General features: G+C 33.3%; 1 protein-coding gene across 1 annotated transcript in view; it reads left to right on the top strand.

Annotated features, from left to right (window-relative positions):
• Positions 1-13,991, top strand: part of ADAM23 (ADAM metallopeptidase domain 23) — a 71,703-nt gene that overhangs the window by 17,872 nt on the left and 39,840 nt on the right. The window contains exons 4-9 of the mRNA XM_032190002.1: positions 2,504-2,567; positions 7,028-7,110; positions 7,815-7,878; positions 10,100-10,172; positions 10,679-10,752; positions 11,640-11,705. Coding sequence (XP_032045893.1) covers positions 2,504-2,567; positions 7,028-7,110; positions 7,815-7,878; positions 10,100-10,172; positions 10,679-10,752; positions 11,640-11,705 — 424 coding nt within the window. The remainder of the gene's footprint in view (positions 1-2,503; positions 2,568-7,027; positions 7,111-7,814; positions 7,879-10,099; positions 10,173-10,678; positions 10,753-11,639; positions 11,706-13,991) is intronic.

The following is a 13,991-nucleotide window of genomic DNA, read 5'->3' as shown; positions in this document are numbered from 1 at the left end:
TGTTTGTTTATTACCTTTACAGTTGAAGGTAGTGAGAAGCTGAAGAATGGAGAAGGAAACAATTAAATTACAACAGTAGCCCAACCAAAATCTGGGAAAAGAGTGCTGAAGTCTGGATAGATTCTGCAAAGGGTGGATAAAAGAACTTCTGAGCAGCTCTTACATTATGTGAAGTGGGACAAATCAAAGGGATCCTCTAATTAAACCACAGTTAGTTGTGAGTCAGTAGACCCAGTGGGAATTCACTCACTGGAAGTCTTAAAGATGCCAAAAGTACTGGAGAGCACTGAAAGCAGTTCTGAGATCGCTCATGTAAGGTTGCTAGAAGAGGATAAACAACGAGAGGAGAGAGTGTGTGCTTGATTTGGAAACTGGTAGATAGAACTGGATCCTGGCATTGGTTTGAAGAAGCCAAATGGCCTCTGTGGATTCAGGCAGAAGTGACTGTAAAAATCTGAGTCTAAGTAAGCAAAGTGCTAGTAATCTTAAGGTTTGTAACTGGCCTTCTCAAGCAGTACTAGCTTATCAAAGTTTAAGAAATTAGCTTTAAGACTTCAACTTCCAGCTGAGGAAAGCTTATGTATAGCTATGTGAATGCGACTTAAAAGAATAGCAGATTTATTCTTGTGTGTCTGTTCAACCTCACCTCATGAGGTTAACCTCATCTGCTGTATTAGATTGCAGTGGGCTGTGATGAGACTGAGCAAAGCACAACAATTAAAAACACAGAACAACTGAGGTTGGAGTGGGGATGTCCAGTCCAGCTGAATCCAGTTGATCAAGGCTGTTTCTAGTTGAGTATAGTACTAGGGTTTAAACATCCTCATTATATATATATATATATATATATATATATATACACATATATATATATAATTTACGTCTTGTCAGAATTTTCCATTTTCCTACCTGCGTCAGTTACTTCCAGCGTTGTCCAAATTACCCTGTTAAGTAGTTGAGGAAAGCAGTCCTTATATTTGTTAAATAATCATGAAAAAGACAAAGAAGAAAAGGATATTATCAACACTCTTCGGTTTCAATGCTTTGTATATGTAATCCTTTTTAGAAGCTTCAAACCTTGCCACATTAAATGTCGTGAATGTTTGTATTGAGGTTATGGACTTGCACTATTTATAAAGTGTTTTCATTTTCTCACAGAAAATGTATAGCTTACCATGATGTATATAGAGAAAGTAAGAAATGATTTTATGCAGCTAAAGTTATTTTTATATCAGCACTTTAAACGTATATCTGTTAAATACTGATATCAAAGTGAAGGTTAAGACAAATGATGAGACTTCAGTTATTATTCATAGCTATTGCTGTTGGAGTTGCAGGCACGGAGTGCCCATACTGTGGTCTCTCAGTGCCATCAAAAAGGGCTTTTAAGAGAACCACTGGTAACTGACCTCTGCAGGAGCTTTTCTGATAAGTATAATGCCTGATAAATGCAGCACGAAGAAACGATTTTATGTGACAGTAGTCCCTGAGTTACTGTCTTATCAGGACTGCTAATAGCCTAATCTCAGTTTGAGATACCTATTATTATAAGTTGTTGTTAGTCATGAATTCCCATTAGAACTATTTCGTCAGACCAGGCTTCCATAATGATGATATTTTTTATTCATAGCAGCAATATTTTTCATATCTGTGTCACTAGCAGACCCTTTCATGATTTTTTTTTTAATTTGTAAGTGTACAGGCTCTGCTCTTAGAGGCCTGAAAAGTGCTGGGAAACCTGGACCACATTAAGTAGCATATTTATCTTCTATATAAGATGATGCCACAGTTAACATGTTTAATTGTTTTGCTGTCCTGAGGCTACTGTATTGCAATCCTGATTTTAACTGGGTGAGAGGTGAATGGGACATTGAAATGATTTATGGATTTTCACAGGTTAGATAATCTTACTTCCAAAAAATAAAAATAAAAAATTGTAAGTTATTTACAGTGTATCGATTTTTTTTTTTTTTTTTAGAAAAAGTAAAACGAAGAAAGGGGGTAGTACATGTTTTTGTTATTTATTTATTTTTTTTAAAGTTTTTGCAGATGTGCAAATGAGGTCTTCGGGACAACCACATATTTATCTGTCCACTCTTGCATATATTGTATGTGATTTTTAGGTCAAATATAAAATGTTTTTGAAAACAATAATGAGCTAAGCGCATGTTTTGTCAGTAATAATTACTGGCAGCAAGAAAAGTTCTAAAGTCATTGGATTCATTTTTTTTTAAATACATATTTTAAATGCTGATAAGATTATTCTAAATCTAAAATAGGATTGGATTGCAGAATGAAATTCCTCCTTCTGAAACAAACTCTGACTCCCAGTGCGTAATCAGACTCTTTGCTGGACACAAGCTGCCTGAGTTTTATTTTTTAAACTAATTTACAAGGAAAGAAAAAATAGTTTGAAGATTTTAACTAAAACATCTACATAACAGTATAGACTATTCGGATTTTTCTCATCTTGCTATTTTCTTTTTTTTTTTTTTTTTGACAGTGATTTGTTATCTTCCAATTATGTGGAGATTCACTATGAAGATGGAAAACCAAAGTTTTCTAAGGTATTGTGCTCTTAAAATGTGTCAGAATGGTCTTTCTGAGGGAATTATGACAATTAAAAAAGAAAGGGGAAAAAAAAAAAAAGAAAAAAAGGAGAAAAAAAAAGATTTGCAAGACTTCTTAAAACACCAGAAGCCTTTTTACAGACACATGAGGAAACTCATCTGATCATGTAAAGATATCTCAGTAACACAAGAATTGTACAACGAAGGAGACCTGTGTGGTGGGGGTGGGAAGTGGGCAGTGATAGGTGGCAGTAATTTAGATGATCCAGGTAGTTCCGGAACAGTTATGCCTTGTAAAATGTAGGGTAGTCTTCATGAATTATTTATGTATCCTTAGTAGAAATTGAAAGGGAAAGAGATAATGGAAATCTAAGACTTACAAACAAACAACTTGCAGTGACTTTTCTTTGCAAGAATTATACAGCTGGGAAACAAAAAAGGAAAACAAACTGAAACCTTAACCTCTGGAGTTACTACAAAAACAGCATATTACTTGACTTCCAATTAATTTAATTTGTCAAACTGTCTCCTACATTGAATTCAATGCCAATAAACTATTGATCCAAAGACAAAAAGATAAAGTTATGTAAGATAGTTTAGCATTAGTGAAATCAGAATAATTTTTTTGTTATATTAACAAAATGAAGACTTGTAGGTTCATAGGAAGATTATAAAATGCATTTTCAAGGAATGACTTATTTCATAGCTGATCTAAATGCTGCATTATTTGTTGTGAGTTTATTATATATGAAATACATCTCAATTTAGAGTGAAACTTGAATAGTTGCATTTATGCCTTCAGCAGAGTGGGACTTGTTTGTTCAAATACTAGATGTCTCATTGATTATTTTGTCCTTGCTTTAGAGAATCCCAAAACTACGTCATAGATAAGGTCAAAATAAAACAAGGACATTGCAATATAATTATTGTCACATACTTTTTGGTATTCTACTGAAATGAAGAAATTGTTTCATGTAACATACTAAGAAAGTGGTTTCATTTCATTGAGACTCAGTACTCTGCAGAATGGGCAAAAAAAAGCTAAGTGATGCAAAAAAACAGTTCCCTCTGGAATTTGGGCAAGCTCATGCAATTGTTAGCTGCAGCACTAGCATTGAGCACTGCGGTTGCTGAATCATGAATCTGACTAGAAAATTATACTGGAACTTTAAACTGAGCAAAAGTACTGCCTTTGTGTGCTGCAGTAACTTGATTCAAACTTCCCAGGGGATCTTCTCTGAATTGATTTATTTAGAAACAACAGTATTGCTCCTGAGGTCACATTAATGTCATAAAGGCGTAATTATAACTTCAGAAACTATACATGCAGTTAGTTTAGGAGGTCAAATAAGGACTGCATCCTAAGCTGCTGCAGTATCTTGTAATCTTTAGACTTGAATAAATAAAGGATTGTTTCCTGATATGGATGCAAAGAAGTGAGATCTCGGCGAAAAATAATGTGTTTTCTAGAAGGGGTTGATTTGTTTATAAGAGTGAAAACAACAGAGAACAAACAGTAATTTCCTCAATTGCACAGCAAACTTAAAAAGTTTGAAAAGCTGCTTGTGCAAGAAAGATGATCACAATTTAGTTGTTAAAAAGCATGTTATATGTATTCTTTCACTGATGGAAAAGTAAATACATAGTGATTGCTTTTTGTGTAATACTTTGATTAAATTGTGCACAATAGAGTCTATTAGGGAATTTCATTCAGTATCTGAATAACTCATTAAACAAGATGCAAAGTCGAAATAATGCTTTGCATAGTTAAAGAGTATTTACATGTTTTACTAATTCTTCAAGTTATAGTAATTGCAGAAGCAATGGATTCAATATGCTTATTGGAATTCGGATGACATGATATCAGAATTAATATTTTGATTATGAATGCTACATTTTCAAACAGTGTGGGAGCAAGACAACTGTACTGAAAGGTTTTTAATAAAACTTTTTAAGAATGTTTTTTATCTTTAGTTTAGCTAGTGTTATCATTGATAGACATTAAAGACCAGCTATTAAAATGAAGTAAATCAGTGTCATTCAGTTTTCTTTATTTAAGCTTCAGTGACATGTAGCACCAGAATTTCTGTTATTTAAAAGCTTCTAAATTCACTAAATTCTTCTTCTTTCGTATATGCTTTAGAAAATCAGAGTAATGTTGTAGCTGCTTCTTAAATGCTAAAAGCCTAAACAGTCTGTTAATGTTGTTCTTGATGCTTTTTGTTGATAGACAATAAATATACTTGTTTAATTCTATCCTTAGTCAGAATAAGTAGTTCTGTAAGCCTTTAACAGTCCTAAACACGTTATTCCTCAGTGATATTAGGGTTTAGTAATTCTGCTGTCCAGCAATTAGGGTAGAATTAAATTCTGCATGAGAATAGAGATAAAGGATTTAATAATGTGATTTGTGGCTGCCTATAGTAAGTATTCCTAAAATATGCCAGAGTTGTTCATTTTTTTTTATACATACTTAGCTATTTATGATCAAAATAATACAAAACTGTTAATAGTGCAGTGTAACCCTACCTGCATTAAATGGAAAAATTAAACATACAGATTTAGGACATAGAACATTTAGAAAAACAATAGCTTGTAAAGCTGTGGAAAGTCCCCCAAAAAACAGATTAAAAAAGATCTTCATGAAGTTATTTTAACACTAGTAATTCTTGCATGTGAGTAGATGATGGTTTGACAAAACAATTATTTCTGAATCTCCCATCTAAATCATTTATTTGTTGTAGTCTGCTGTTAAGATGTTTCCTAGAAGCTTCCTAGCCTCTGGGGAATAAAATTGTGCTTCCTCTTTCTGATTTCATGAATCTGTGTTTTCTACAAAAGGAAACTGCCTCAGTGTGATTCACAAAGGGTACTCTGACACAAAATAGCCAGTAGCTTTGGAGCTAGAGCACGTTTCTGGAAAGTGAGGAGCTGGGAGTCAACTCTCCTCAAGGTGACCTGGGAAATTGTTAAGAAATGAAAAACTTGTGTTAAATGTTGAGAAGGGCATTTTCATGTAATGCTCTATACTTAATAAGCCACTGCAACTCTATTATGTGAGGAACTTAACCTTGTCACTCTCATAGATGTGTTCTGAGCATGCCTGAAGTCCCCTTCAACGATTAGGTTGCTTCTTTGCCCACTTTAAGGAGAGCTTAGTCAAGAGCCAATTGCTTTAGGAGAGGGGTGGTCAGTGTAGCGCACTCTATGATGAGGATTGGGTAGCAATTCTCAATCCAGCAAAGTTGCACTTTGAATTTGGGGAAAGCATGTAGCATTCACTAGAGTTCATATGTTATCTGAGCAAGGCTTTTGAGAATCAGAACTTGAAGATTTTAAGTATGCACCAAATGTTTCCTGTGGTATTTTGCTTCTTGTTTTGTCTTGTTCCTCCGTATTGCAGCTTCTCTTATCTCTCTGGGGAGAAATGGCAGACTATATTCAGTTTCATTGAACACCCATTTGATAGGACTTCTGAACAAATTCTGTTCTGCCTAATCCCTGCAGCTATTGACTGTTCAAATCCTGCACTGTAGCATTCATCAGGGTCTTCCTCCCTTATTTCAAATAATTAAGGCCTTTCAGAACTGAGGTTTTAGTTGTAGTTTGCGTAATATTTTTTTGTTGTTGTTGTTTAAGTCTCTAACATTTCAACATGCTTGTAGGTAATTTAAATGTTATTACTTTTTCAAAGCCAGGATCTTGTCTAAAATATGACTGTTAATTTGCTTAGAAAATCACAAAAATCCTACCTTTTTTGAATAATTGGATTTTGCATCAATTTTGAATTTTATGTAGTTAAACTCAAGAGTTGACCTTTATTACCCTTTTGATCTACAGAGTAAAAATGCAACTGTACATTTTAGTGTTGATAAGCTGTATTCACCTTCTGGCTCATTCATCATCAGTAATACTGGTACCTACATTTTAATGATACAACATTTTAATTAACAAATTTTTAGAGACATCAAAATCAAACTTGAGTTGGTAGAATCTAAATCCAAGCCAAACACATGCCAGCTGATTGATGAACACTGTGTTACTTGTAATTTGAACTGATCTGGAAGGTATCAAGAAATAACTCACTACTCATATAACCTGCATTACATAACGTTTTTTCGGAATCAATTTACAGCAAAAAAAAAATGTGTTTTAAAAAAAAAGATGGAGAATGCTGTGAGAGCATTGTAAGTACAAGAGAATAACTCACATTATGGCTTGAACATTTAAGTTAGTCTTTACTGTGCACAGTTTTTCTCTTACTAGCAATTTTCTCTTACTAGCAACTTGTCATTGGGATTTAGTTTAGCAATCACTGCTTTTTCTGAAATTTTATCTGATGCAAGATGTTAGAACTTTTTTTCTCCTTGGTTTTAAGCAACAGACAGGAAATCAGAGTAATTTTCCATGAGTTTTCCATTTTCTTTTTTTTTTTTTTTCTTTTAATACATGAATAGGGTGGAGAGCATTGTTACTACCATGGAAATATCAGAGGTGTCAAGGACTCCAAAGTTGCTCTTTCAACTTGTAATGGTCTTCAGTAAGTGTATTTCTCATTTTTCAAACAAGGCTATTAACTAATTACTGCTCTTGAATATTATCACTTAACGCGTGATAGACTGAAATTCTCTAGGCCCAAAGATTTTTGGGGTTTTGATTTACCAGTACCAGCTATGCCAAACTGCTAACACATTTTTTAGTATCATTAGATTTAAAGTCTTTTGATACTGTCTCATGAAATCTTTTGAGTATGGCAAGCAGCAATAAATATTTCACCAAGATGCCTTATTAAGGTGGAGGATAAACAATAATTGTACTTCAGCAGTATGCACAGTATTCATGCATGATTCTGTTAGCCTACTGAATAATTGATCTTTTTATTATATTATGCAGGGAAAAAAAAGTAAGATATTAGTCCTTACTAGGATTTGTTACTCACCTCATTCTGCATGCTAATATGAGTCTTAGGACTCCCTTTTTCCAAGGTCAAATATTTACTCTCTGGTATTTTATCATTACATCACCACTACATGCAGTGTTATTTCATGAAAATGTGCCTGATTTCTGGGAAAAAAAATACTAGTTTTTGCTGTATAGAATGGAAATGTATTTATATGGAATTTATTTTAATATTGATGATATTTTCAGCCCCAAGTTTGGTTTTATTTAGTCAAAAATCTTATGTTGGAGTCAGGTTAATTCCCGTGTAATCCTAACTATCACTTCTGTTTCCCTATGTTCTAGTGGCATGTTTGAAGATAGAAACTATCTGTACATGATAGAACCAATGGATTTGACCCACAGTACAGTAAGTTTATTTTGATCTGATTTTATACTTAATTTGCTAAAGAGAGTGCTCAAGAAATAGTAAATAGAAGTATTAGAATAAATCAGTAAACATGTGACCTGACTTATCCGTTCATAAGGAAAACAAAAGTATTGTAAAATACCTGATTGGAATTTACTTAAGGCAAGAAATGTGCAAGCATGAGCTGCTTAAGATCTTTCTTTTCTTTTCTTTCTTTTATTGTTAATCGTTTAGATATTGGAAGTAGAGTAGTAAGATACATTCCATAGCAAATGGCTATGGAATGTCAAAAAGTGTTTATTAATTTGCTCTAGTACTTGAAATAAAGGATTTATAAATTCATAGGAGGGATCTCTGGAAATCATCTATCTTAAAGCAGTTGGATCCAAATTTGAAGCTGAATCAGACTGCTGTTTGATCTATCGTGTTTCCAGAAAGAGTTTAATGAAGTAGATAATTATATCTGGGTATCTTAGACTTTACACGTGTTAAGTCACTGTATAGCTTAAATTATTCTGATCCAGCATAGTCACATTCATATATGTGATTTGGGATTTTACTTACGCAAATATATTACCTATAATTATTTTTTCAAGTATTCACTTCAGTCGTTAAATACAACTGTTCCTAGAACTATCTGCTAATAGAACTGACTACATTTCACAGGTGATAATAAAAACAGGTAGGTTTCTATCTTTAGAGTGGTTCAAAGATTTGACTGATTTTCAGCAGAATGAATCTGCAACATTGAGACAATGTTAAGGTTCATATCATTCTTAGTCTGTAGGGTCTGTTCTAGATGCTGTATCACATCTCTCAAATTTGCCTTGTTTTAGTACTTACAGTATATGATAAGTAACATAATGCTGCAGAACTGATTTGTTTTAGTGACTATAAAGATGAAATTGTAGCCCAGAGTAAGATCTACAAAATCTTTGACTCCTGAAGCTTTCAAGGAAATGGAATCAACATTCAGAGGAATCAGTATCATTTGGATGGTCAACTCTTGGATTTTAAAGGAAACAATACAGATGCTAAAAAATGTTACATCTAAAAAGACTGACATTTCTCAGTCTCCTCAAAAAACATATTACATGCCGTGTGTTAAGCCATGTAATGCATTTTGATGTAACATGTATTCATAGGTTGTAAGGTTAAAAACTGATGGTACAGATACAGTAAATTAATGGAAATGTTATTTATACAATGGTATAAATATAGTAGTCAGAGGAGAAATTAAAGAAGTGAGACACCATCTGCCAATTTTGTTGAGGATTCAAGTGGTAGAATTCTAAATGATAAGAGGACAGATAAGTATTTTTCTCAAAACTTTTGAAGATCAAAATAATACAGCTGCCAAGTTTTCAGTAGCTCATACTTTGATTGTACTATGTGAGATAAATATCTTGGGCCACAGGCTTCAGCATGTAGGTTAGTCAGCTTGATTAACCTTAACTGTGGCAGGTGTTATACAAAACATCTTTTTCCAATGGGGGGTAAAATAAGGCAAAAATATGCTGTATTTTCCTTCTGTTCATTGGGTATTTTTCACAGAAATTACAGAACAGTAGCATCTTACCCTTTGAAAAGAATTGCTTGTTTTGGCAGCCTCTGCAGAAGAGGTGTTATAGAAGAAAAGACAGGTATCTTCTAGAGCAGATACCAAAATGTGATAATTTGGAGCATGTCAGACTTCTAAAGAAAGCATGCATTAAAAGTGTTCTTTTTATTGGTGTACTCAACAATTAGGGTGAAAAAAGCCTCTTAAAGATACCATATTGATTAGTTTCTTGCATTTTGCTGCAATTAGGAAGATAGATTTTTGTCATAAATAGTAAGCATATCCTTGCGTTTCTTCTGGGAGAGGAAAATTTCATCTAAATATATATATATATATATATATGTATACATGCTCTTTAACTTGATTTATATAAGTAAATGGTTTATATTCTCTAACACAAGGATTTTAAAGGAGCTTTTTTTCAAGTAATCTCAAAACCAACTGTGATATCTGAGTTTTGCAGGACAGTGAATGGGCTGAAGCAGAGAAGCTCCATGATTTACTTAGGATTGCAAGCATTTTTTCAAATTAGTGCTATGCCAAATCAGTACTATGTTTGCATGCAAAAAATAACAAAAAATATAAATAGTGAAAGAAATACCTCACTTTTCACTTGCTAATTATTAATTAGAATAAAATATCATATATTTTTCTTACCAGGAAAGCAAAAGTAGGCCACATATGATCCAGAGAACTTATGGAACACAAGCCTCCAAGCAGTTGCGGGACCTTGGTATGTTTTTGCTTATGAGTTTTTCAATATTGGATATAATTGTACGTATAACTTGAACGATTTGAATATTAGGCTAATAGAGTCTATTTAAAGTTGCCGATTATTTAGAAAAACTTGAAAAATAAATACTAAAATTGTTTCACAATTATTGTAGTGGAATCAAAAGCAGATTAAAAGGCTTATAAAGACACGTATTTAGAGTTCTGCAAATCAATTAATTTAATCAGTGATGTTAATGCTATTGAGGACAAAAAATGAAAGAAAACATATGTCCTAAGCCAAATTTGCAATCTTTCTACCTCCCCTTGCATGCTTTAATTCTAACTCTAGATTTCTGAATGGCTTGTGTTTTTATATGAAATATTTAATGTGTATTTTAAAAGAATGAACTTTTCAATATCAAAGGTTATTCTGATTTTGGTGATCTTAATCCACGTTTGGTTTAGACACTGTATATCAGTAGTTTAAAATAATGCTATGAAATTCTTCAATTCTAATTTGTACAGAGACTGATTCTAGTTCTGAATGGCCCTTTCTCTCCGAACTACAGTGGCTGAGGAGAAAGAGAAGAAAGAGAGCAGTGAGTAGAAATGTGACCCCGCGTTAAGACCATTTATAAAAACATGGCCAGAAACATTCATTTTCAGACTTGAGTGAAGAGGGGCTTTATTTCATTATTATAATTAATTTTTTATTATTTAATTATTTTGGTAGCTTAAAATTGATATATAATACAATTATCAATAAAACAATAAAATTCTTCTAAAAGCAAAACTCAGAAGTTCAGTAGTGAAAATGAGTTTAGAAAGTGGTGAGTTTTAGGTTTTGAGTCTCCTTGTTTATAAAGATTAATTTTGGATGAGGTATTGCTATTTGAAGGTACCTGACTTCATTTTCATTTGGCATGTTAAGTAGTATGGTCAAAGAAGAACTCCAAATAAGGACATCTCATTTGACTGGGTTATTGAGAGAACCCAGTTGATAGTCCTAATGATCTGAGTGTGCATATGCGTGAGAGCTTGGGAAATAACTGAGTTTAAGGAAATTAATTGGTATTTTTCCACTGTCTTATACAATCTTGGTATATTTTTTAAGGGCCTATTTATTTTTACTAACTTTCTCCTTAAATCTGTGATGAATAGTAAACTAAGAGTTTCTAGTGTTTGAGATTTTTCTCCTTTGTGAAAATCAGAGAGCAGAGAAGCAGTGGCAGCTTCTGCACTGAACCAAAAAGTAGATTCTAAACTTATTCCTAATGGTGTGACTCAGATTTTCAGCCAGTGTCAATTATCAAAACTTGCTAAGTTAGTGGAGCTATGATGAATTACTGTAGTTAAAGGTCTGACCCAGTTCTTACAGGCTTGCACACCCTACATAATAAGTAACCCTGTTATATCAGCAGCTGCACTTATTTTTGAAAATCACTGCATCTTTATGATTTCTCAGAGAATTTCTTTAATCCATCAGGCATCTCGTGGTATCTTTGAAGAAATGAAATATTTGGAGCTCATGATAGTCAATGACCATAAAATGGTAAGTATATCAATTCAGTGATTTCTTTTGATTATTATTTGTAAAGTGGTATACAGCACTGTACATTATATATACTTTTGTGTCAAAGATCTCATTTATGAGCATCTGTTAATGATAATAGTGTAAGATCTAGTCCAGGCCATAATAACTAACAAAGCTGAATGTAACCTGAGTTTTTCTATGGCACTTTTGTTTTTAAATAATGTCCGAAACACCATGGTATTACACAGAAAATTTAGTATGCCCATAATTATATCCTGTTTTCAAAGAGGTAAAGTAAGAGGTCAGAATTTGTTACTTTGACTTTAGTTTAACTAACTTAAATTTTAATGCAGGAAAGCCTGTAGACAAAACTATCTCATGATTCTTCATGGCTATTCCATGCTTATAAACACAATTTGTGAAGTAGAAGATAAGTGGTTTCTTTCATTCAGGAACTGTCTGTATGTATTTTTTTTAATATATGACTTGTTTCCTCCTTTTTGTCCAGTGGGATAACTGGAAAAAATGAGATCAGATGACATTTGTTATTTAAATGTATTGCTCTTGCTATATATGCCAAGTAAGGCTATCAAAGTGTCAATATGATACCCCTGTAAAAATCAGAAGAGAGCTGACTGGAGAGTAATATGTTTTGTAAGGGTGAGATTCTTGTTCAGTTTCCACATCACAGGAACCCTACGTCTTCGTAGTGAAAGATTTTAACCAGTAAACTACTGAATAGAAATCAGATTGTTGTTGATACCAGTCTTATTTTTTTTAAGTTACATATTATTTTCTCCTTCAACCTTCCTTCCCTCAAATTTTCTCTGAAATTTTTCTGGTAAAATGCAGATGTCTCTATAAATTGGTGAAAATACCTTTTTTCCGTAAGAATTATGAGGAGAAAAAGTGACCAGCTGTGTTCTTCAGGGTCTTTCCTTTTAAAGAGGAAATGTCATCCCTTTTTCTGAACTACACCACAGAAGTCTTACTTGTACTGGAGGATGTAGACATAGGTTCAAAAGAAATAGCTGGGATTGTAGAGTGTTTATACGTAAAAGTCATAGAACATGTAACCCTTGAGCTGTGCTTTATTCTGATGAGTAGTTGTCATTTTGTACTATGGTAGACTAAACTGCTTTGGTAGTCTAAAAATATGGTCTACAGAACTTTTCTGAAGTAATTTCTTCATTGAGTCCAACAGCTATATTTTAATCAGAACATATTTGCAATGAAAATATTCAGTATAGGTTTAAAAGTTTTTTTTAGTAATGAAGAATATGCTGCAACCAACAGCAAGTTACTCTATATCACTTATCTTTCTCAATGATTATTTGACTTAGAAGCATCTAAGGGTCATCAGTTGGCTTAGTCTTAGTATTATTTTGATTCTGTGTGAGGAAGACCTTTTTATAAATCAAATTCTGTTGATCAAACAGTTCAAGCTTATTCTATGTACAAATAAAATAAACTTAAATTTCTGTAAGAGCTCATTAAATCTATCGCTCTTGCATATTTTCCCAGTGGTTTTATGTTGTTGTAGTGTGGGCCCTTTTGTCAGTGCTGAGGGACAATTTTAAAGAGCCAAGAATAGCTGGTATCAGAGCAGGATGAAGTATTTTGTACTCGTTCCAGTGCTGAATAGACAGATAATATAACCTTCCTGCTTCTGTTTCATAAATTATAGAAATACTCTGGGCTAAAAATAACCTATATTTAATCTGTGTCAAATCAGCAATGTGGAGGGAATTTGAATGGGTAGGAAGACTAGGACAGAACTTCTTCAACTGTTTTCATTTACAAAGCCAACTGGTAGGAAACTATTCTAAGAGTGCTCACATGCTAGTTGTATAGTGATAGGGTACAGTAACTGAACTTGTGGATATTTTGTCATCTTGTTTGAGGTCTGTGGTTGGTGTTTCTTATGAACGGATAGCATTTCTATGTCTGTTTCCTCTGGCCTCTCTTGTTACAGACATGCTTAACTGACAACCATCCTTTTCCCTGTGCTTGTTACAGACACTGACTGGTGTCTCCTTGCACGTTTTATTTGTTAGAGCTTCAGAACACAAACACTCAAGATTATTTGCTTCAGAGTTGTCAGTGACTCAGAAGCAGGTAATGATTTTTTTTTTTTAATGAGTAAATTGGATATACATAAGGAAGTGTTCACACTTCTTAAGTCCAGGAATTTAAGTGTCCTTTTAAGGTTTTCTGCTTACCGGTAGAGGGCAGATTTCTCCTGCAGCGAGATTATATGTTGGAAGTAGTATCGAACCTCTTTGGACATTGTCTTGTTAAGTG

Source organism: Aythya fuligula, chromosome 6 (assembly GCF_009819795.1).
Source record: "Aythya fuligula isolate bAytFul2 chromosome 6, bAytFul2.pri, whole genome shotgun sequence".
NCBI lineage: Eukaryota > Metazoa > Chordata > Aves > Anseriformes > Anatidae > Aythya > Aythya fuligula.
This window is presented reverse-complemented; position numbering and strand designations above follow the sequence as displayed.